The sequence below is a fragment of the Polypterus senegalus genome, chromosome 6, assembly GCF_016835505.1.
Source record: "Polypterus senegalus isolate Bchr_013 chromosome 6, ASM1683550v1, whole genome shotgun sequence".
Lineage (NCBI taxonomy): Eukaryota > Metazoa > Chordata > Cladistia > Polypteriformes > Polypteridae > Polypterus > Polypterus senegalus.
Genome location: NC_053159.1, coordinates 156,497,231 through 156,520,363, shown reverse-complemented (window position 1 = coordinate 156,520,363; position 23,133 = coordinate 156,497,231). Strand labels below are relative to the sequence as shown.

Here is a 23,133-nt window from a genome sequence, read left to right as displayed (position 1 = left end):
TCTGGATAAACTGCTGCTTACTGACTCAGAGGTCCTGAGTTCATGGCCAGCGTCTCTATGTGAGGACGAGAAATGAAGAGGAGCAGCTCATTGAGCGACTTGTCACCAGCACATCCTCAGCTGAGGGAGTGCAGATTTAGTGTTACACTTTTTAGAAGTGCTTCATGCATTTTATTTTACAGTATGAGGCGAGACACATTTTTTTTTTTTTGCAATAGATGTGTTCAAAGTAATTTTTTTTTTGTTCAAGCTGATTCCCGTTTTACTTTTTTCAAACTGAGCTCCGTTTTTTCTTCCTGTTCAGAAATCAGCTTGTAGCAAGCACAGAGGACACTGATTATCTTTTAACATCCATGAAACCTCTCTGAAGTGAGGCTGCTTTATCATGCATCATGCTGCCCCCTACAGGCACTGCACAGATTGATGCTGTTACTGTAATACTTTATAACTTGCAACAATTCTTACATTTTTCATTGAAAGAATACATTCTGTGGATTCATAAAGCATTCAGACCACTTCACTTTCTACACACTCTATTGTAAATGCATTTCTCTCAGGTATCTTTGTACAATTGTAAAAATGAAAAACAATTGTGGTGATGTATCTTTATAGGAAAGCTGCCAGATTTTTTTAAATAGATAAAATGTTTCATTTGTAATGTTCCTGCACTCAATAACCCATAAATGTGAAAACATGTTTTCACAATGGTTTGTAAATTTATCAAAAAACAGAAACTGAAATCTTTTACATCCGTATTCAGTACTTTCTCAAAGCCTGTTTGGCAGCAATTGCAGCTTTGAGTTTTCCTGGGTAAGTCTCTACAGATTTTGCACACCTGGATTTGGGAGTTTATCCCATTCATCCTGGCAGATCCTCTCATGCACTGTTAGATTGGATAGGAAGTGTCTGTAAACTGCCGTTTTCAAGTCTCTCCACAGATGTTCTACGGGGTTTAAGTCAGGGGATTGAATGGTCCACTCAAGAAGAGTCAGAGACAGTCCCAAAGCTACTCTAGGATTGTCATGGCTGTATGCTTCAGGTCATTGTCCTGATGCAGGGTGACCTGTCACATCAGTCTGATGTTGCATGCACTCTAGAGCAGCACTCTGTATTTGACTGCATTACTTCTTCCTGCCCCTGTCTCTGAGAAGCACCCCATAACATGATACTGTTTGGAGGATGTTAGGCAGGTGATGCTGCCTGAAGAATTCAGTTTTTATCTCATCAGATTAGAGAATCTTGTTCCTCATGTTGTCCGAGTCTTTTAAATGTGATTTGTCAAATTCCAAGTGGGTTGTCATATGTGCTTGATTAATGGAGTGCTGCTGAGATGGTTGTTTCATGTCAGGAGAGAACTTCTGATGGTCTGTTAATCAGGGTCGTTTGAAGGAATTTGGGGGCCCCAAGCAAAATGGACATGGAGGCCCCCGCACGCACGCATGCACGCAAAGGAACCACAGCATAGCCGTACAGTTTAAATTCACTCACACTTTATATAAATAAAAAAGGTTTACAGTGCAAATACTGCTGTAGCATATACTGTGCATAAATAAAAAAAATGTTTAGAGTGCAAATACTGCTGTTGCATATAAAGTGCATAAAATTTGAACATTTTCAACAATTGAACATTTGCAAAAAACACCACTGTACCATAAAATCAAATATACATTAAAAAAGTGCACAATAACTAAATCCAACATACTTAAAAACACACACACACATACTGTACATACTCACATTAACATTTTTCAGTTCTCTCAAACATTTGCAAATTATCAATTATCTAAAACTGCTGTTTGCGAGCCTTGTTTTCTGCAAAGGCAATCACAATGTCCTCCATGTCCAAAGACTGGCGAACATCCCGCTCAATTGACATAAGTGCCAGTCACTTTATAATAATAACAATCATTAATAGAAGGTAAATTGACAGTTAATTAATCTTTAGCTATGCATTTACTGAATGAGCACTGTGCAGCTGTTCGTCCGACTGAACTGTATTTTATTTATTTTATTTGCAAAATTGCACCATTTGTACAAGACAAGTAGAGCTATTTTATGTGTGTAATTTATCACTTACCACTGTCTTGTTTTTTCTTATCCTCCTCTTCCTTTCTCTTCTTTCTTTTTTGGCTTCCTGAAGCATAATTCCGCTTCATGACTGCCGAGGAAGTTTTGTATTTTGCCGGCAGCAGAGATCGCGTGGTTGGCTGGCTGCTGTCAGCGAGGGGCCCCCTTGAGGGGATCCCGATAACAGTATCATTGCACTTTACTGCATTCACTATCAATGGGGCGCTCACACAGTTTGTCGCTGCATTTTATTCTTAACCAGTCGTTGTCTTGGAGCCCCAGGCCAGCTCGGGGCCCCAAGCAATTGCTTGGTTTGCCTGCCTTGTCGCGACGGGCCTGCTGTTAATGTAACCATTAGGGTTTTGGTCACCTCCATGGTTACTCAGTTTGGTGAGACGACCAACTCTAGGAAGAGTCTTGGTGGTTCCATGCTCCTTCCATTTCACAACTATTGAGGCTGCTGTGCTCCTGGGAACACTCAAAAGCTTTATAATGGCTTTATATCCTCACCCTGATCTATGCCTCACAACAGTTTTATCACAGGGGTCTACAGAGTTCCTTGGGCTTCATGGCTTGCAGTGTGAATTGTGGACCTCATATACACAGCTCTACGCGTTTCTAAACTTTGTTAAATCAATTCAGTCTGCCACAAGTGGACTCCAGCCAATAGTCACATCTCAAGGATCATCAACGCATTTGGGTGAACATGAACACAGTTCGGAGTGCCACAGCAAAGGGTCTGAATACTTAAAGAAATGAGATTTCCGTTTTTGATTTTTAATAAATTTGAAAACCTTTCTGTAAACATATTTTCACTTTGTCATTATGGGCGGCACAGTGGTGTAGTAGTGGTGTTGCTGCCTTGCAGTAAGGTGACCAGGGTTCTAATCCCGGGTCCTCCCTGCTGGGAGTTTCATGATTTCCCCGTGTCTGTATGGGTTTCTTCTGGTTGCTCTGGTTTCCCCTCACTGTCCAAACATGTGCAGATTGGCCCACATGTGTGCTTGGTGTGTGTGTTCACCCTACGATGGACTGGCACTCTCTCTAGTGTTTGCTCCTGTCTTGTGCCCTATGTTAGGTGGGATAGGCTCTTGCAACCCTGTTTAGGATAAGCAGGATTAAAAATGGATAGTCAGTATAACATGCATGTTTTTGAGCATTCGGGAAGAAAACTGAAGAATTTGGACAAAAAAATCTCAAAGATGTAGAGAGAACTTGCAAGCTCTATTTAGACTGTAACCAGGACAGAATTAAAACGGGATCCTGGTCTGGGTTAAGTGGGTTAGAAAATAACATGTCTTTGTCATTATGGGTTATCAAGCGTAATTAAATGGCAAATTTGTCCATTGAAAATTAAACCAGCAACACAAAAAATGTGCAGAAAGTGAAGTTTCTGAGTTCACTGTACCCACTGAATAGAAGAAGTAAGGCATATTCTTGGTTCACTCAGTTTTTCTCTAACTCCTGTCGTAATCCCGTCAGAGAGTTGCAATCAGAATCCCTTCTGGGGTTCTTAGTGTCCTGGGGTGTGTTACTGTTTTTCAGCAGCAAGTTGTTCCAATGCAACCCAGAGCCATTTTGGTGGCAGCGGTGGGATCGATCAGGTGTTGAGAGGGTGTAGATGTTTTTGGAGCATAGTCCAAGACAGTTTTTAGCCTTATGGCTCCTAAAAAGAAGCAGTGATTCAGCACTCCCAATCATCCCAGGGGAGTCCCAGGCAGTTGAAGGTACAAACATCACTGGGGGTGTCCATGTGGCAGTTCATCACCATCCAAGAGGAGAAGAATTACCGGATGGAGCAGCACCTCAAGAATCTTTAGCACTATTTTACCCAATTTCAGGGACAGGTGACTCTGGTACAATAATCGCAGTCCTCAATTCCAGATGAGTCTGCAGAGAGGATCAGAGGCTCACCAGTAAGAACATGGAATTATCCTTGCTTAATGCCATTCCAGGAGCCAGAAAACAACTAACATTACCTGTCCACTTTTGAGAGGATGGCTACAGCATGCGAATGGCCAAGATCAGATTGGGCAATCCGTCTGGTTCATTTACTTTCTGGTCCCCAGAATTGTCCCCACGATTTCCATTTTAATTTCTTAGCCTAACATAGGAGGCTGTGTCCCTGATGACTAAAATGTCGTCAACACAGACTTGATGGTGTCCTCCTCTCACTCATGGAGTTCCAGTTAATACTTGGCCCTTTATGTGAGATTTCACTGGGCAAACTCCCCTCAGCATTTGTCCCACGTTCTGGACAGGTCATCATTTTTATAGGTTTATGGGGTCTTTATTGGCACCCTTACAGAATACTTTGAAAGTTTTACCTGCATGCAATAATCAACGTGCATCTTCGGAAGCTTATTCTTGCTACCAAATTTTATTTGCGTTATTACTTTTACAAAATAATGCAATCGAGTTTTTTTTTTGAGTGGGGGAGTTAAGCTTTTGTATGAAGCATGTCACCTCTCTCCAACACCATGATTAAAGACTATGACTGCCTTACCACAAAACCTCAGTCTCCCTCAGCCAGTGCTTGATCTAAAATCCACTGGAGTGAAAAATCACCACCATGCTTGATTTCAATAAAACCCCTTTGCTGTGCTCTGCCTACACTGCCTAATCTTTGACCAAGTCCACTAGTTTCGGGGCTGATGTTGAGCGTGGGAACTTAAATCTTATTTTCTTTCTGCTTAATGAGGAGTTTAAGCCCCCTGTAAGAAATCCCTGTGGTGTCTCGCCTCCCACAATCCTTATCCGTCGTTTTGCCACTCGCTGACGTCTGTTGCAAGGTGGTAGTCCGTCAGTTGCCTGACCTCACTTATTCAATCACACCCTTTGATTGTTAAGGAGGTGAGGGGTCCGTATTAAGCTAAGTGCGAATGATAAACACTGAAAAGCAGAAAGTGCGGCTTTTCTTTATTAACGAGAATGCAGCTTAAGTGGCTGTCAGAAATCATCAGGCTGCTTCTATCCAAAGAGCCCTTCTCCTCCTTTGAGCGAAGCGCTTTTGGAGGTCTGGAGCAGAAACCTCATGCAGACATTATAAACCACTTCCACAGTTGGGTATGATTACTGGTCTGCATGTCGAGAAGCCCTGAAGCAAGAATGGAAGCAGTGCCTGCTTTTGCTCTGAATGAAGAGTGCAACGCTGCTCCTCGAGCTGCCTGGAGAAGCCGGATGATTTGTGGTTGTGCAGAGGAGAGGCAGACACCCGTCTCCTGTGCAGTCAGCACTTCACCTACTCGACTGCAGCCAGCAAGCGCCGATTTTATCTCAAATACACACTTGGTCCATGTAATTAGAACATGCTTGTGTTTCAAATTAAATGTGAAGGAGCTGAAAGCTCCTCTTCAAGGCCATGGGCCCTCAGATTAAGTGCTTAACTTTGATTTGATTTTAGTGTTTATCTTAAAAAAGATGATCAGATGTCTTCACCGTGTAGCTGATTTATTACATTGGGCTCAGCATTGCTTCCACTAGTAGAAGAAATTGGTACTAAACATTAGAAGTTTGCTTGAAGATGTACTGTCCACCAACTTCTCCTATAAGTTGCTTTATCCCATTGAATTTCACTTTCTTACGTTTTTTTATTCGTCAAGCGACATACGCTCGAGACGTTGTCATGCCACTTTACCTTAGATGCCCGCCGAAGTGCTATGGGGAAAAAGCTTGCTTTGGAAACCCACGATAAGAAAAAAAGATACGCTCTTAGACAAAAACGAATCTTGCGAGACAATGCCAAATCAATGTAAAAAAAAAACTCAGCATGTGCCTTCTGCTTTGGCTTCTATAAAACATTGTGCACGCTTATGTCAGTATCCTCATCCCAGTGTGCTCATGCTGCCTGATGGGAAATGTAGTCCCTGTGTTGGTGTTGTTTTTTGAGCCTTCCCAATATGACTTATGGCCTTTTTATTATATAAAATGGACCAACAGCAAGGCACATATAAGATTTTGTGACAGTCACCTACAGCCGTTTTTGTATGATTAGCAAACAAATAAACAGGCAAACAAGTACACAGCTTATGGTTTTATTAAAAGAGATTATTATTAATTCCTTTAAAATCAAAAGCGCTTCCCATCCTGTAGTAGGGCATGGTGGTGCAGCTGTTAGTCCTACTGGGAACTGTCTGGGTGGTGATTGCTCATTCTCCCCACGTCTCTGAGGGGTTTCCCCTAAAGAAGTGTGTGTTAGGGTGATGGGTGCCCTGGTACAGACTGGCATGCTTTCTTTCCAGGGCTGGTTCCAGCCTTGAGCCCGATGTTGCCAGACTGTGGGATTGCAACCCTGAATTGGAATAAATACTTTTTAAAAAGTGATGGATTTTCACAGGCTTATTATTCCCAGCTCTCATCTAACAATTAATCATCTGCTGATTTTTATGGTTTGCCAGCTTTTATTATCTCATGATTAGTGCTCCTTATTTTTGAAAAATGTCTGGCCATTAATCTCCTAGTGATCTCATGTCATGTGTCTAATAAGCATCCTGCATTAAAAAGATCTTTATTCTGGTAAGGTGCATTAGCGCTAATCACCCAGTGATCTGGCGTCTTTAGTGTCCATAAAGCCCTCCAGCGTTCTCCACTCTCAGATCTCGCAGGGTTTTTATTTCACTGTGTAAACAGGTACATTCCCTGTCTTCATCGATCAGCCTGGCATCTTTTGGGTCGTAATGTTCTTCTTTGCCATGTGTGCTCCAAGGCCTGAAAGGAGCAATGGAGTTACTTTAACCCTTAAAATTGTCAAAGAGTTTTTGTTTTACAGCTAATGCTTGAATTTTCAGTGACACAAGTCTGGAAAACCAAACTCTTTTTAATTAACTCGTTTTTAATTGTGAATAGTTATTTTTATTTGAATTCATGAATACAATAAAAATACAACTAGAATGTTTCCATCATATTATATTTAAGTACAAAATTGACAAAAACTTTAATTAAAATTTTAAAGTGTAGAATATTGTGCTAAAACAATTTAACATGAAATCATTTAATTGATCTAATTTTTTTAACCATTTACAGTATGTATATGTATATGTAAAGGAGATGACAACACGTAATCCTTGACTTATAAATAACTTCTCTAGTTTTTGTTATTACTTAGTTATTTTGTTTGGTGGCCTGTTATTTGTCCTTTATTTCCGGTGTGTCCCTATGAATCATCCAGCTTTAGGCCGCCATCATACTGACACCCTGGCGCCCATGGGTCCTTCTTTCCATGTCTTTGATGGAGTCTTTCAGCCTGGTCTTCACTCCCCGTTCCAAGATTTTTCAGAGGAAAAGTCCAAATGCAAGTCCAAAAAGTGAACTTTGAGACTCATGTTGCAACCAAATTCATTAAACTTAACTAATACATTTTTCATAATTTCTGCATAGTTTGGATCTTTATTGTTATGTAAAAGCTAAGAAAAAAAATGATAAACAAGCCCGTCATTCCTGGTCACACCATCAAATTCTGCATCAAAAATCAGTTTTCTAGGAGCAGGTCTCGCTGCCAATTTAGCATCAGGCAAATGTGGAAACCTTTAGGACAAATCCATAAAACGGGCACCATCTTTTGTTTGATCGGGCTTCATTAAAGCAAACTTAATATCAAGCGGTGGTAACAGAACTTTAGTTGAATCCTCCAGCCCAACTCTGATGATGGGTTTGGCACCAAGCTGTAGCTTCTTTCTAGCAGACCATTCTTTCTGAACCTTCTTGGCTCTGCTGTGCCACTCACAAAGTAAACCTGGGATTATTGCAAGGCCCGATTGCTCATACAGTAAGATGCACACAACCTTCAGGTCACCACATATGAACCAACAGAGCTAATTGCAGTCCTTCTTCTTCTTTCGGTTGCTCCCGTTAGGGGTTGCCACAGCAGATCATCTTCTTCTATATCTTTCTGTCCTCTACATCTTGTTCTGTTACACCCATCACCTGCATGTCCTCCCTCACCACATCCATAAACCTTCTCTAAGGCCTTCCTCTTTTTCTCTGGCCTGGCAGCTCTATCATTAACATCCTTTTTCCAATATACTCAGCATTTCTCCTCTGCACATGTCCAAACCAACGCAATCTCGCCCACCTGACTTGAACTGACCCTCTAATGTCCTCATTTCTAATCCTGTCCTTCCTCGTCACCCCCAATGCCAATCTTAGCATCTTTAACTCTGCCACCTCCAGCTCTGTCTCCTGTTTTCTGGTCGGTGCCACCGTCTCCAACCCATATAACAAAGCTGGTCTCACTACCGTCCTATAGACCTTCCCTTTCAGTCTTGCTGATACCCGTCTGTTACAAATCACTCCGGACACTAATTGCAGTTAATTTTATCAAATAAAACAACTGTTTTGCTTTAAATATACATTTAATATAAGAAAATGTTAAAAAACATTTCAAACAAATTACCATCAAAATAAAATGCTGATATTTGACGAATTATTGTAAAGTCGAAAAACAGACCTCCGACAATTAAAAAATGTCAAGTCAAGTCGGGGAGCATGCAGTTTTGTGAAAAAATGTTACATGATTAAAGAAATAAAAACGGTTTCCATTTTTAAATTCAGTGCCCAAAACCATACAAGACTAACGTGAAATAATGAAAACATTTTTTTAATGTATGCCTGTGCTGTGTTACTTGTTTTCTCTAATTCTGCAACTGACCTCTAACACGTGTTACGGTGTCTATCAATGTTTGGTATTGTTAAAAGTCTATTCAATTTTAAAATTTTGTATAATTTTCCAAATGTGCTGCTGCTGCTTGTTTTATCATCTTTAGCTGTCCTCTTTCATACTCCCAAAGCGGCTTTTTTGGTCTCATCATTTGAACATAACACGCCCACATTGAAAGTCATACATCATTACTCTTTACAGTTCCAAATGTGAACAACAATATTGACTAAATTATGAGCTTCTAAAATAATTTATGACCAAAAAACATGCTGACACTTGATTTATTGGGATTGTTGTGGCCTTGGGAGGGAGTAGGGTGTGTATGTAAGACTAATTCTGATGTTGAGTGGGCTTCTCTGGGGAGCAGCTGGTGGGTTGGAGAGGTTGAGTAGATGGAATTTATTAATGTTGATCTTTTTGAGCACACAATGGCTATAAAAATAGCGTTGGGCATTGACATAGGTCTTATAAAGTATTTTAAAGAACCTTTGTTGTCAAAAGGTTGGAAGTCCTCTGTAAGCAGGCCCCTGCCCAGGACCAGCCCTGGAAGAGACAGCAGTCCTTGGCAGAATGCACTCGCACTCACTCTGTTATACCAGCTACCTTAATGTCGCTCACATCACTGGATGTGTGTTCTGACTTGAGGAGATGGTGGTGCTCTAAAACATTTTGTTTTAGTATGTGGTGAAGAGACATACAGTAATAGAGCATATCTTAAAAATCGACTGTCCATCCAACCATCTTCCAAACCCGCTTCATCCTGAGTAGGATGTTGGGGAGGCTAGAGCCCATATCAGCGAGCACAGAGTGCAAGGTGTGAGGAATCCAGTCTGTCGCAGAAGGAGCACACACAATGGGGCCAATTTAGCACAAACGTTTCAACAAACCTGCATGTCTTTGGGCTGGGGGAAGAAACTGGAGAACTTGGAGGAAAATCACGTGGGCACTGCGAGAACATACGAACTACACAAAGGGAGGACCCGGGATGTTAACCCTGGCCTCCTTGTTGTGAGGCAGCAGTGCTACCAGCAAAAGTTATGTTCCATGTCAGTGCCACACTTTTCAGTCTGCCTCACATAGCAAGTTCAGCTGTGGTCTCAGGCTGTATGTACTGACGGAAAGAAAAAGTTTGAGAGTACAGTCGCCCGAATTGGAGGACCTGCTCGGGTCTGCAGGGCACACAGGGTGAAGAGGACCCCAATACAGGAGCATCAGAGAGTAGAAATGCTGTTGCCCCATATTGACAGTTGTTTTCAGGTTTGTAGCTAGGTGGACCATGGAGAAATCCCATGAGGTGTGTGTCAGGGGGCTTGGGAGGAGGCCTAAGCAGCAGACCCAGAACATGCTTGAGGGATTCACCAGGAGAAGCTGTAAAGGTTGGTGAAAACAGGATGGTTACATCTGATCAGATTGGCATGTTCCCATTGGAACTTTTACCAGGAAAGAAGACAGAAGAAGTGATCAGCAAAAGTAAAAATACTGTAATGGCATGACAAGGGCATTAGTTATGAACCAGTGAAATCCGCCTTCTCACAAACCTAAAATAAAATGAAAATAAAAACCCAGTTAAAGATAAAGAGCTGTTGATAACTCTTTCCTCGTGTATTTAATGACTTTTGGCAGTTCATTTAGAGCAAGCAGAACTCTTTTATTTTGGCACTACATTCGTTTTTGTGTAGCTTGAAAAAACCCTGTTGCAACTTTGCTAAGCAGTGGTACTTGTGTGACACTCAGCAGATGTCACCTCTTTTCTTTTTCTTTCTGCCATTATGGTGGCTTTCACTTGGTTTGTTGACAACTTTGCTGTAAAAATACGACCACAGGTCACTTTGCCATCCTTTACTGATTTTTAATAAAGCTGGATGTTCAAAGATCATTATATAAAACTAGCTGTGTAAGCCCGTGCTCTAAAAAGCCTGGGGTCGTAGAAACTATTGAAATTATCAGAAAAAAACTGAAATGTAGAGATGTCAGGTAATTGAAAGGAACTACTCTGGGCATCTCTCTCCTAGTAGGATTCGTTTTGCCGACGTGCTCGCATTGTTTGTGTATTAGCGGCGGGAGGAAAAGTACAAGGGATACTGTTTTGTTTTGCTGATGTTAGCGACTAAGCTGTCTTCCTTCTGAGGTTTCATTTTGTTGATGTGCTGGCCTCACTTGTGTCATTAGTGGCTAAGCGAGTTTTCTGTTTCCTCAGAGGCAGAGTCCTTACCCCGACTCCACCTCTCACTTCTGGGCCAGACAGACGCACACACTTCCACGCGTAGGTGTTTATATATAAGATACTTACACTTGAATGTCAATAGATGGGCCTACCCACCAGTAATGTGACCACCAAGTTGCCACAACCTAAAATGTTTTGAATTCTCTGAATAGATCAGGCCATATTTGCTTGTCTGTGTGCTTCTGCATTCTGTCTGCTTATTCTTTCTCATTCTTCATCACTCAAAACACCTTCTGTGCTCTTCTTTGTTTTTCTACTTATTGTGGTTTTCTTCATCGAGTAGTCAGCTACTGCGATTTGTTTGATACTCAGCAGATGTCATTGCTCTTCTTTTTCCTTCTATCCTGTCACTTGGTCAGTCGATCATTTTGCCAAAGTAAGCACATGTAGAGGTCAGTTTGCTGTAGTTTCCAGAACAGATCAGGACATACAGTAAGCTTTCAATTAAGACCAAGACCAACCCCAGTAGTTTGAAAGTAATCGAGTGGCAGACCTTACCGTTTTAAATATATGCATAAGGGCTTGCATTGTGTTGTTTATTATGTATTCAGTGGGCCTCTTGCAACAGGTCACTGAGTGAGGATCGCAGCCGGTATCTAGAAAGTTGGCGGTTGAAATCCCCTTACGGCCAGAAGGGTTCCTACTCCATTGGGCCCTTGAGCTGGGCCCTTAACCTGAAAATAGCTCCAGAGATTGCTGGACTATGGCTGACCCTGCCCTTTGACCCCCAAAGGTCGTGTGAAAAAGAGAATTTCCCCTCAGGGATTTACAAAGTATATCAAATCAAATCAAAAATCAAATCAAATACAAGCCGGAGTGAAGAAATGGCAATAAGAAGGAAGGAGACATGTAAAGTGACTGCTGCCAGCAAGCCCAATTGGGAAGGGTGGGCAACAGACAGACCTGTGTGGGCTAACTAGGTCTTTATTTTATACACCCTTTTTGTGTGAAATCTATGTCTCTCTTTGCTCCACTTCCTCAATTTCTTCATATGTTTGGTACTCTGCAGTCATATTCTCCATGAACGGGGTGGCACAATGAGGTATCTCAGGTGAAGAAAATCTTTGTCTCCATAAAGTATCTTTTATGTAATTAGATTAGAAATATGTCTCACATTTATGAGATTTTTAGCCTCATAGTTTTTCAGGATCAATCACCTAGCAATCAAAAATCCTAATCAAGCCAGCAGTCTTTATTTCTTATAGCGATGTAGAAAGCTCAGTCTGATAATTGTGTCACATCAAGAAGATTGCTCATCCCGTGAGGCGTGACAAAAGCAATCGGCTAGAGACCTTGTGTCTCATCTCTCGTATTCAGACCTACTGATTCGAGGGCTTTCATTTCAGCCAGTGAGCAGCAGATGTTGGGCCTTCATCTCAGGGTTACACTTCTCAAGCTTTATTTTCTTCTGACTTAACGTTCTTTCAGGAGTTTTAAAGTTAATTGCCTGGAGATCAGAAACATCTACTGTAGTGTCATAAAATAAACTGCTGAGGTTTACACGTAGTTTAGCTAGTGATTGAAGATTACTTTTTTTTTTTAAGACTGGCAACTGCACTCTCAGAGATCATTACATGGTAGTGTGAAGTATTTTGTTTTATAATCACTTTTGAAGTTCAAACACATTTTTATTTTCATTTTAGCACAACCGTGGCATGTGTTTCATTTTTACATATATGAAATGTAAGCCCCAGTTACGCTGGGATAAACACTCCATGTCATTTCAAAGATCTCGCACAGCTCCATACCTCAGTTAAACTCTTCTAATATCTTTCCTGCAGGTGGCCGTGATAAAAGGGGTGGCCCCATCCTGACCTTCCCAGCAAGAAGCAACCATGATAGGATAAAACAAGAAGATCTGCGGAAGCTGGTGACGTACCTGGCTACTGTGCCAAGGTAAAGACAATTCCCTGTCATCTTACCTGAAGTTGTAATTGTGCTGCTGGTATTTAGTTGTTGCCATCGTATTGCTTTACCAACTTTCGTTTTATATCTGATTAAAATATCAGAATCTATTTCAGATTACAAATGAAGGAATTTACTACAATATATTATTATGCAAAATTGTGTTACTGTTGTATTTTTCCACATTATTGGATGTGCATATAGACTAAGCAGAAATACAGCAGTAGTAAAACACTTCATAAAAATAAATTCCGTAGTAGTCAGCCCCTTCACAGAGATGTAATTTTAATTAAAAGCTAAGCTGTGGGTTAAATATGTTTTATTGATAAAGAGCAAGTGAAAGAAATCAGTAGATTTTTTTTTGTCATGCATAAGAATTAATATACGCATTATTTAAAGACAAGCTGAACATTTTATTATTTTTGTGCCTACACATTTTTTTTTACTTTTAAGTCTTAACCATTTTCTTTCTCCAGTTGTTATTCGGGTTGAAAGCATATTAAAAGACTGTTAATAATAAATAATAAAGCTTAAAGTGGGTACTCAAGAGCTGTTCCCAAAACACAGAAAGAGATCAGAATGGAGGAAAAGGCTCTTTTATTAACCAAAAAAAAAATAAGTACAAGGAAGTTTGAACACAGAAGGTGTCGATTTGTGAGAGCACATCTAAACACTGGGTAATGTTGCTTCGGTCCCCCAGGTTCCTGCTGCACTTGCCGACATTTCAAACACACGTATTACCCGCCTTAGAGCAACATCAGCACCTTCTTCTGTATGGCATTGCTTCCTCCTGCCACTTGAACTCTTGTCCTGCACTCTTCCTGACTCTGACCTCACTGGTCTGGTGTCTGGAATGAGGTTTTGCTCTATTGTGATCTCAGATGCACATATGTAACATGAAAGGTACCAGCTAACCTCTTAGGAAGAAATGTCAAAACCAGCCACACTATGAAACTATTATATGTAACCTCTTAGATGTCTCATTGTCCATATTGCAGCCCACATATTCAACCCTGGAGACCTCTAATGGCAGGCTGCTTCTCTGACTGGGGCCATCTTTACTTTCAACCCGGTTTACCGCTAAAAGAGGGACTTCTCAAAGGCATCCTCTGGAGAACTTAAGGGGCCGCACTTAGACAATGATTGATCGATCTTAACCTCCTCGCGTGCTAGTAGCAATCAGAGACACTGATATAAACTTTCACATAACTTCATATCTATTTGTATTAAAACCAATAGCAGCAAATATAAGTAATGCAAAGAATTATGCAAACATCCTGGGTGGGTTCATGCAGTTTTCATTCAGCAAGACGCTCGATGTGGACCAGTTCCTAACTTACAGATTATATAAACTTAATCAAAAATGAAAAGAAAGATTTCTTGTTAGATGGAGAGAGAGTGAGAGAGGGAGAGCCCCTTCCCAGGTGTCCAGCAGATAAGCAGCAGGTAGAAAGTGTCCATTTTCAGTTGTTAGCATACAGAGAAAGGATCCTTACAAGCGTCCATTTTTGCATCTAAGCTGAGCTCTTTACAAAAGTGTCAGAAAAACACTTTACAGCTTTTTTACGTCATATCTTTTATAGTGATAGGCCTGTACTTCCTGGTAAAGTGAAAGGGATGTCCTCTTCTTCGGAGGGTCCTCCTCCACTCTAGGGCTGGCAGAGGTAGAGAGGTTGGTAGCTGCAGCTCAGCCTCATCTGTCCCCCAGTTTACCTTGTGAGCCGAGACTTCTGCATGCTTCCATAGCGAACACGTATGACACGATATATAAACTTGAAAAGGCCTAACCAAAGGCATAATTAGAAAACAAATCTATATGTGAATTCTACGTTGTTCCAAACCAATGATCAAATCTCACAGAAAAAATTACAAGTCCCAGAAAAAAAAAAGATAAAATACCAGTTATCATGGTAATAATATGTTGTAGTGAGAAGACTCTGTGACCCAACATTTGCACGATAGACATATGAGCACCCACAAAATAGCGCCGATTAAAACGCGGCGTCAAAATCACGCAGACAAAATTGCGAACATTTCATTAAATATGAATTACTAGTTTAAAGCATATATAATAATGTTTATTTTAGAAGTCAATATTATGAGACGCGGCATGCCATCAGCACAGCATGTGGATAGTCCTTAAGATCACGCCCTGCATATGTAGGATGAATTACAGCAAGACGTCTTGATAGTTGAGCGTATTTAGACTTGACGTTTTGTATACGACGCGTTATGCCAACCCTCGACTGAGTTATCTGTTCACGGCATGCCATCAGCAGTTATAACAGTTATAACCTAGCACATAATGTGTACATAATGGGCACGTACTCATCCCACTTTCTTGGCCTCTCTCGTGATTTTGTCGTGCCGATTTTGTCGGTGCGCATTTGTCGAAAACCAGTTAGCGGGTTTGTCGGCGCTCATTTGTCCATCGCGGTTTTGTCGGGGTACATATGTCTATCTCGCTTTTGTCGATGAACCAAAGACTCAATATTATGGGAATAAGTCATAAGATAATAAGGCGATGAAACAAGATTCAACATTGTGGGGTAGGCAAAAATATCAAATTATAATATACAGTAGTTAGGCATGGGGATATGACTTACTGTTATATGGCGGGAACGCAATGGAAATTCAGATTACATAAGGAGGATACAGCACAACAATTGAACATTGTAATATGAAGGGAGCAAAAAAGCAGACGTAGTGGCATCTCCTGCACAGAGGATAGTGAAGCCCTTACTTGTCTGTTCAACCATCATACAACATGTCACCACTCTCTGTGAAGTACAAGTGGTATACCAGTACTGGAAAAGTACCAAAAAAACACACATTTTATAAACATACGCTAGCAGCATTTCAGAATGTTTGGTGTCAGAAGTAAATGTCGGATTTCCTCTCAATATCTCCCACCCCCTTTGCTTAGACACATTCAGGATTTTAAGGGGGACACCACACAAAACACAACCCATCTGTCACAGGGACTTTATGGAGAGCATTGCTTCAATGTGTTTGGTACTTCTTAGGTAAACTGCCAACCACCCTTACTGGTTTTATGCAGTCGGGACTTCATGGGATCAAACCACTTCAATGCAGTTGGGTCTTCACAGGGGACCTTGGGAGGGGTGAGAGGTCACCCATGATCCATACTTCATGGGACCAAATTACTTTGATGTGATCAGGACTTCACAAGGTGCAATTTAAGGCTTCAAGAGAGAAGTGGTGCGTCATGTGTTAGAATGGTGTGGCGCACCAAGGAGTTCAGGGTAACACAGGGGATTCAGGAGTTATCCGTTAAGGGCTTTAGAACTGCTTTAGTACTGGTAATGAGGTCCGAATGCTGCTATCGATACCAAAGTTAAAATTTTAGCGCCGATCCAAAACTACAGGGGACCAAATACTTGAATTCAATGCTACAAGAGATTATGTCATAATACATATAGTAACAATAGTAGAAAGGAAACGGGAAAGTAAGCTGTGAGGCAGAAAATTATATTATTGGGTCAAAGCAGTAAATTGATAGGCTGTAACATGGCGCTGCGGCTAGGAAGCATCAGCTAACGTTGCTATGTCTCCTCAGTTCAGATACAAGTTCAGCTCTGGTCTGCTGTACCTTCAGGGTTATGTCTGGGTGTCAAGTCAGCTTTGAAATGCCTTTCACACTGAGCACTGCCACAAGCCATGGTAAACTTTAGGTGTGAAAGTTAAAAGGCACCGTAGCCCTACGAATGAGTCTTATTTGACACATTTCTAGCGTTCATTCATTCAGGATTGGGGGCTACAGCCTATCAAGGCAGCAAAGATGTAAGGCAGGACCAACCCAGTCATCAAAGGAACAGTACATCTTATATGTATTATCTGTTACACTCTACATTGCACTTAATATTCCTAGGCAATGCAAAATAATTACAATATTTTTAAGAATGCTCTCAGTAGGTGGTTAGCCTCACAGGTCTGCCTTTTTAAAAGACCCTTTAGGCCCAAAATATTGAGGATTTTTTTCTATACATCTTTACAGCAAAAGCTTTAATTACGGCTTTCATACCCGCAGTTCACAAGATATTCTCCAGCAGAGACAACTATCAACAAGTCGAGATATTCAGGCGGCTCATTAGAATACTGACATGTTGATTGACCCTTCCAGCACAGAGTCGTTCTGTTCAAGATGAAAGTCATGAGCAGCAGATGTGGAACATTTTTTTTATAGTGCTTACCCCTGGTAGTTTTTAATACTTTAACGTTCCTATTATTTCAAAGATGCTGCATATTATATGTCTCGAGCAATGTCTGTCAAAAGCTGCTTCAAAGAGCCACACCTGAGATAAAAAAGTGTTGCTGTTGATTGATTTTTTTTTATTATTATTATTTAAGCAATAACTTTTTTCTTCCTCTCATAAAGAATAGCAAAGTATTTTCACTTTCGGGCTAATTATTTTGAGATCAGGCTTCAATGCAGAAAGTCATTTTCTTGTATTTAAAATGTTTGCAAGACAAGCAGTGTGCTTTGAATAATTGTAAACCTATTTAAAAAAGATCCAGCGTGTAATACTGTTAAATCTATTCAGATGGAACAAGAAGACTGAGCATTGTGCGGTCAAGCATGGATCATAACTGGCCTTGAGATGCTAAGTCAGCTTCAAAGGTTGTCATAATACCGTGGACAGGCTGCGGTAATTAGACTTTCAACAACTGAGAGGGCTGAATAAGCAGTCAGCAGGTCTGGCATCTCTTCAGCCTGGCCTTTTGCAGCACAGAGGATATTCAGTAAGTGCAGGTTTTTCTAGTTCTAGTTTTCTAGCAGCATGGTGGCATGGGTTCAGATCCAGTGCCTGGCTGTTATCCAAGTGAAATCTGCACACATGTCTGCATGTGTGATATGTGTGTGTGTGTGAGGTTAATTGCCAGTTCCAAACTAAGTAAGTGTGGGTGTGTGGGTCCTTCGGTGGAATGGCACACTGTGTGGGGATGGCATAGGCTCATGTCCTGAATTGAATTAAGAAAGTTTGATAACGTTTTGCCATGTTATATGTACTGTGCCTTCCGAATGTTTTAAGATACCTTCACTTTTTTCACATTGTGTTATGTTTCAGCCATGTGCTAAAATCATTTATATTCATTTTCCCCCACATAAGCAGCACACAATACCCCAGAATGAAATGTCAAAAACAGGATTTTAGGATTTGTTTCGATTTATTAAAAAAAGAAAAAGCTGAAATGTCTCATTAACTTATAAGGAGACACGAGATTGGAAAGGCTGTGCAGACAACACCACTTATTCTTTTTCTTCTAAAGCTTTCCCACTTTCATCAATGGGTCGCTATATTGGACCGGCCACATCTACTCTTGTCTGTTGTCCGCTTTCTTGCCTGACACTCCTTTCTCCTTTAGATGCCCCTTCACACAGTCCATCCACTTTCTCTTTGGCGGCCCTGCTTTCCTCCATCCTGGTACCCCCTTCTCAATGATTCTTCTCCTCACATTGTTGACCTTTCTTCTTATGACATGCCCGGACCACTTTAGCCCTCTTTCCTATACTTTTCTTTGTGATTTCCCCAACTTTAACTTATCAATGATTCTCTCATTCCTGATCTTATCAAGCTTTGTTATTCCATACATCCATCTCAACATCCATGTTTCAGAAACATCACATTTTCTTTCATACACTTTTTTAACGGCCCAGGTTTCCTGTTATCTTCTTCCAATTTTTTCAAACCTGATTGTATTTGTTGGTATATTTCTAAAACTAGCTCTTCATCCTCGGTTACTGGTGATCTGAGATATGTGAACTATTCCACCCTTTTAAGCCGTCTTTCTTGAGGGTTAACTCCTCCATCTTGTTCCTGTCTGTTAAACCTGATCATTCTACCTTTTTTCTACTAATCTTGAGGCATTGATCCTTTGTAGCTCTTCTCCACGGCTCCAGCTTCCTTTCCATAACATTCTTAGTGGTGCCACATTGCACACCATGGGGCTTGAGCTGCACACTATGGAGCTTGAGCTAGCTACTATTTTCTTCCAACAACAACACCAGTCATAGGTTTATGGGAGAGTGGCAAAGAGAAAAAACACACATGACATCTCAGATGGAGTTTGTCAGAAGACACAAAGAATACTTTGAAGGCAGCTGGAAGAAGGTTCTATGGTCTGAAGAATCTGAACTTAAACTGGCTGTTTCATCGACTCTCACAAAGTTCATAAAGTTCAGACATGTTTAATGCATTCATCCATCTGTTATATCGTGAACGTCACGCTATCAAGAGATATGTTACTCTAATGGAGAATAATAGGCATCTGAGGATAACTGTGAGATACGTAAGCAGCAGCTGATAAATGCTAGGACAGGCATAGTCAAAAGGCAGGCAGAAGTTGAAAACCATAACGGCAAACACAAAACCAGGACGACGGGAATTAAAAGGGCTGAACGAAAAACACGAGTCAGATAGGTAGCGAAGTCAAAAGCCAAAAGTCCTAATGCACTGCATTATTGTTACCATTATTAAGATTTATCCAAGTTAAAATAAATTAGAGAGTGCAAGCATCAAAAGCAGCAGAGAACAAGACGATGAATTGGGCAAGAGGTTGGGCAAGAGGCAGTAATACTACTACTACTACTGTTTAATCATTCCTACAAATCGACTAACACAATAATCAGTATCCTAAGCTCTTTGTCAGTACAAAAGCAGCCATTCTGTAGAAGCGAAATTAATGCTGATGTCACATTACGAGACTTTTTGTCATGGAGTGTGTCAGATTCGCTGATCACAGTCACTGATATCATCGCTGCACCACGTCAAAAATCATAGCCTGTGTCACGTATACCAACCAGGTGCCGATCATCTAGCACAGTCGTGTGCGGCCCTTTTTCTGACAGCCAATTGTATGCTGCCTGTATAAAGAGTTAACAGTTGCAGCCAGTTCAGCAGCAACCTCTTTATTTGTTTCTTATGCTCTGTTATGTTATGTCAAATCCAAGGCATCAGATAGTAGAACTTCTCTTCTGTTTGTGAGGCCCAGAGCCCTCGTGCTGCCTGATGGTGCTGGTGCTGTATGAAGGATTAATAGCTGTGGTGCGTTTAGCTGTGGTCTCTGCCCTTATTTTTTCTTTTTTTCGATTCTGTTTTAGTACATAAATCATAAGACATTAGACAGACTAGTTTATTCTCTATTTGCGAGGTTCACAACACGTGTTCTTAATTCCTCATCACTACATTTTATGCATTATATGGCCGGCTGAATGTTCATTGGTTCTCAGCTCTCATACAGAAAAGCCAGTCACAGACAAGTTGTTGTCAGTCGTTGGGTATGTCACAATAGACGATCGGCTTCATGGGAGCACACAGCCAACTGCCTCCTACTGGCTAACGTTATATAAATGAAAGCTAAGACTGACATTCTCTGGAAAAGTCATCTAATGTGACAAAACCTTAAGGTGTATTTTAAAAAGACGCCTGGGCACGAGTAAAATGGGTGCAGCTAGAATAGGCAAATGGAGATCAATCCATAGCTTTGGAGCACGACTGGGAAAGCATTGTCCAGTCATGGCACATCTGTTGAGATGAGGGATGGTCAGCAGACAGGCAGAGTCAGAACGGAGACTTCTTGAAGAGACTTATGAAGGCATCAAAGACTGGTGATATTAAGGTCAAGACAAGAGCTTTGAACTGGGTCTTTGAAGTAACAGGGAGCCAGTAGAGAGACTGAAGCAGAGGAGTAGTAGGAGTGAAACAAGGAACAGCGAACACCAATCGAGAAGCTGGAGAGGGTGAATAGCAGTTAAAGGAGGAATCCCCACCATCAGAGAGCTGTAATAAAACAAGAACGTGTGGAATAATTAATGAGCAAGGATCGAATCCTGTAAATATTATAAAGAAAAGAACATCATGATTGGGTCACTGAAGAAGTATGTTCATTGAATGAAAGTGAGGAGTCCAGAGATTCCTGACCATGACTGGTGGTGAAAGGGTGGCATGACCTACTTAACACTATGGACTACTTAGAATTCAGCTGACTAAAAAGAGAAACTTGAAAACATTGAACCCACCAATTGATGAAGATTGAATGAGCTAAATCTCTGTGTATGCGTCATGTCCAATAATGCATCGGCTCTGCTGGTTGTGGTTACGTGACTATAGAAAGGAAACTGCTAACAGAAAACCACTTTTCAGTTCAAATATTGATTAAAAAAATAAACCATGCGAAACGGTTCCTTGTAATTTAAAATCAATAAGCATGTATATTAGGACAGTAATGTGCACATCATGTATCCAGCAATGCAAAGCACCAATGGGTCAAAACAGCAGTGCCGATGAAAATAAACACATAAAATGGTGTCACCAAAACAATCAATGGTAAAAATTAATAGCGTATATAAAAAAAAAAAACAGTAAATAAACACTTGAGACAAATAGTAAACACAATCTTTTAAACAACATGAGACATGATTGAAGTATTTAAAATTATGAAGGAAATTAGTACCATGAATCAGGACTGTTATAGTAAAATGAGTTCATTCATCAAGAGCACGGGGACACAGTTGGAAACTTCTTAAGGGTGAATTTTGCGCAAACATTAGGAAGTTTTTCTTTACACAGATAACAACAGACAAATGGAATAAGCTACCAAGCAGTGTGGTAGACAGGAAGACTTCTGGGCCTTTCAAAACTCGAATGATGTTATTTTGGAAGAATAAAGCCGATTAGACTGGTGAGCTTTGTTGGGCTGGATGTCCTATTCTCATCTAGATTGTTTTAATTTCTGACAAGGAGAAGCAGCCTATCTCGTATATCTGTCTCATATTCTTCATCTTCACGTGTTTGAGCAAATCTTCTTCCTTTTCCAGAAAGCTGATCTGTAATTGTTCAAAACAGGCAAAGGAGATTAAAAAATAGTTGCCTGCGGCAGACAGTCCACATAATGCAAGGCTATCAGCTCTGCACAAATCATTTTCATTGTCAGGAGCCCGATTTGAGAGTTATTCATAAATCATTGCATACTTCTGAACCATTGCCATTCTGTATTTTCAACTTAGCAGACTAAGTGTAATTGATGCTGTCATGGCGTGGAGGAGCCAGGGAGCCTAAAACGGACTCTGTTTATCCTCAGATGGTTTTATCAGCCTCACAGTCACAGCATAGCCCAGAATGAATTATTTTTCAGTGATAAACTGGGTGTAGTCCTGCCTTGTACCAGTCATTAGCTGACTTCATAAGCACGACCCTGACCTGCAGGAAGTTGCTTTTTTTGAATGAATGGAAAGAGCTATGGCATAAATTCACGAAGAATGTCGTCCTCTTCAGTATTCAAAGTAAATGTGGACGCATCCATTTCTAGACATTCTGTGCATGGGTATCTCGAGGCTCATTTCATCTCTGTTGTCCAGTCCTGTCATTGTAAAGTTCATGTCCTTACATTCTTTCAATCAGTTATTCACATTCATATGCTGCTAATGCGTAATGGTGGCACCGTGGTTCAAATCCCACCTTAAACACCATCAGTGTGGTTTATTGTTGAGGAAGATGCTCAGTAAATAAAGAAGAGTCTTAAGCCATTGTTATATTATGAAATTCTAAACCTGGATCTACAGGTGGAGTCCCATGTGCTCCTGTTTAATGCAGTAAGGCAGACTGAAGAAGTCTAACAGAAAAACTTGCTTCATCAGTTAGGTTCATTTACATGACACATTTGAGTGTGTTTTAATTTTCACCAAATAGCTTTCAGTAAATTGTATAGTTCTGAAACACACCTCCGAATTACCTGTTTTGTAAAACACATTTAAACATATTAAAAGTCCTAACTATAAAAAAAATTAGACTTCTTACATGTAAGCTGTTATCAGAGAACAACACACAAAGTTACACGAGCTCATTGTCTAATATAAAGTGTGCTAAAGTAGCTTAACAGGCCTGCACTTTCAAGCACCTTTTTCTTTGCTCTTATAGTGGATTATGACAGTTTGATGGTGGTTGGATGGTGCTTTACAGGAATAACATGATGAAAATACCCTCTTCCATCTTCCGTGCTCCATTTTGTCCTTTTGTCACTACACCGTGTATTTCTGATATGCTGTGCTCTTCATTTTAACTTGCACTTGTGCTGTTACGTGCTTATTATAATGCAAAGCTGAGAGCTGAGAGTTGAGAGTTTTCACTCTTTTTCTTCTTTTCTCATTGTCTTATCTTCTTTTGTGCTTGTGTTTTCTTATTAAGTATGGGCTGCTATCTTCTGACACTTCCATCCATCTGTTTACTATACAGTTTATGCAGTTCATACCCATCCTGACAAC

General features: G+C 40.6%; 1 protein-coding gene across 6 annotated transcripts in view; it reads left to right on the top strand.

Annotated features, from left to right (window-relative positions):
• kalrna (kalirin RhoGEF kinase a) overlaps positions 1-23,133 on the top strand; it is a 758,514-nt gene that overhangs the window by 286,787 nt on the left and 448,594 nt on the right. For all 6 annotated transcript variants that reach the window (XM_039757406.1, XM_039757408.1, XM_039757407.1 and 3 more), the window contains exon 3: positions 12,728-12,842. In XM_039757406.1, the coding sequence (XP_039613340.1) occupies positions 12,728-12,842 (115 nt within the window). The remainder of the gene's footprint in view (positions 1-12,727; positions 12,843-23,133) is intronic.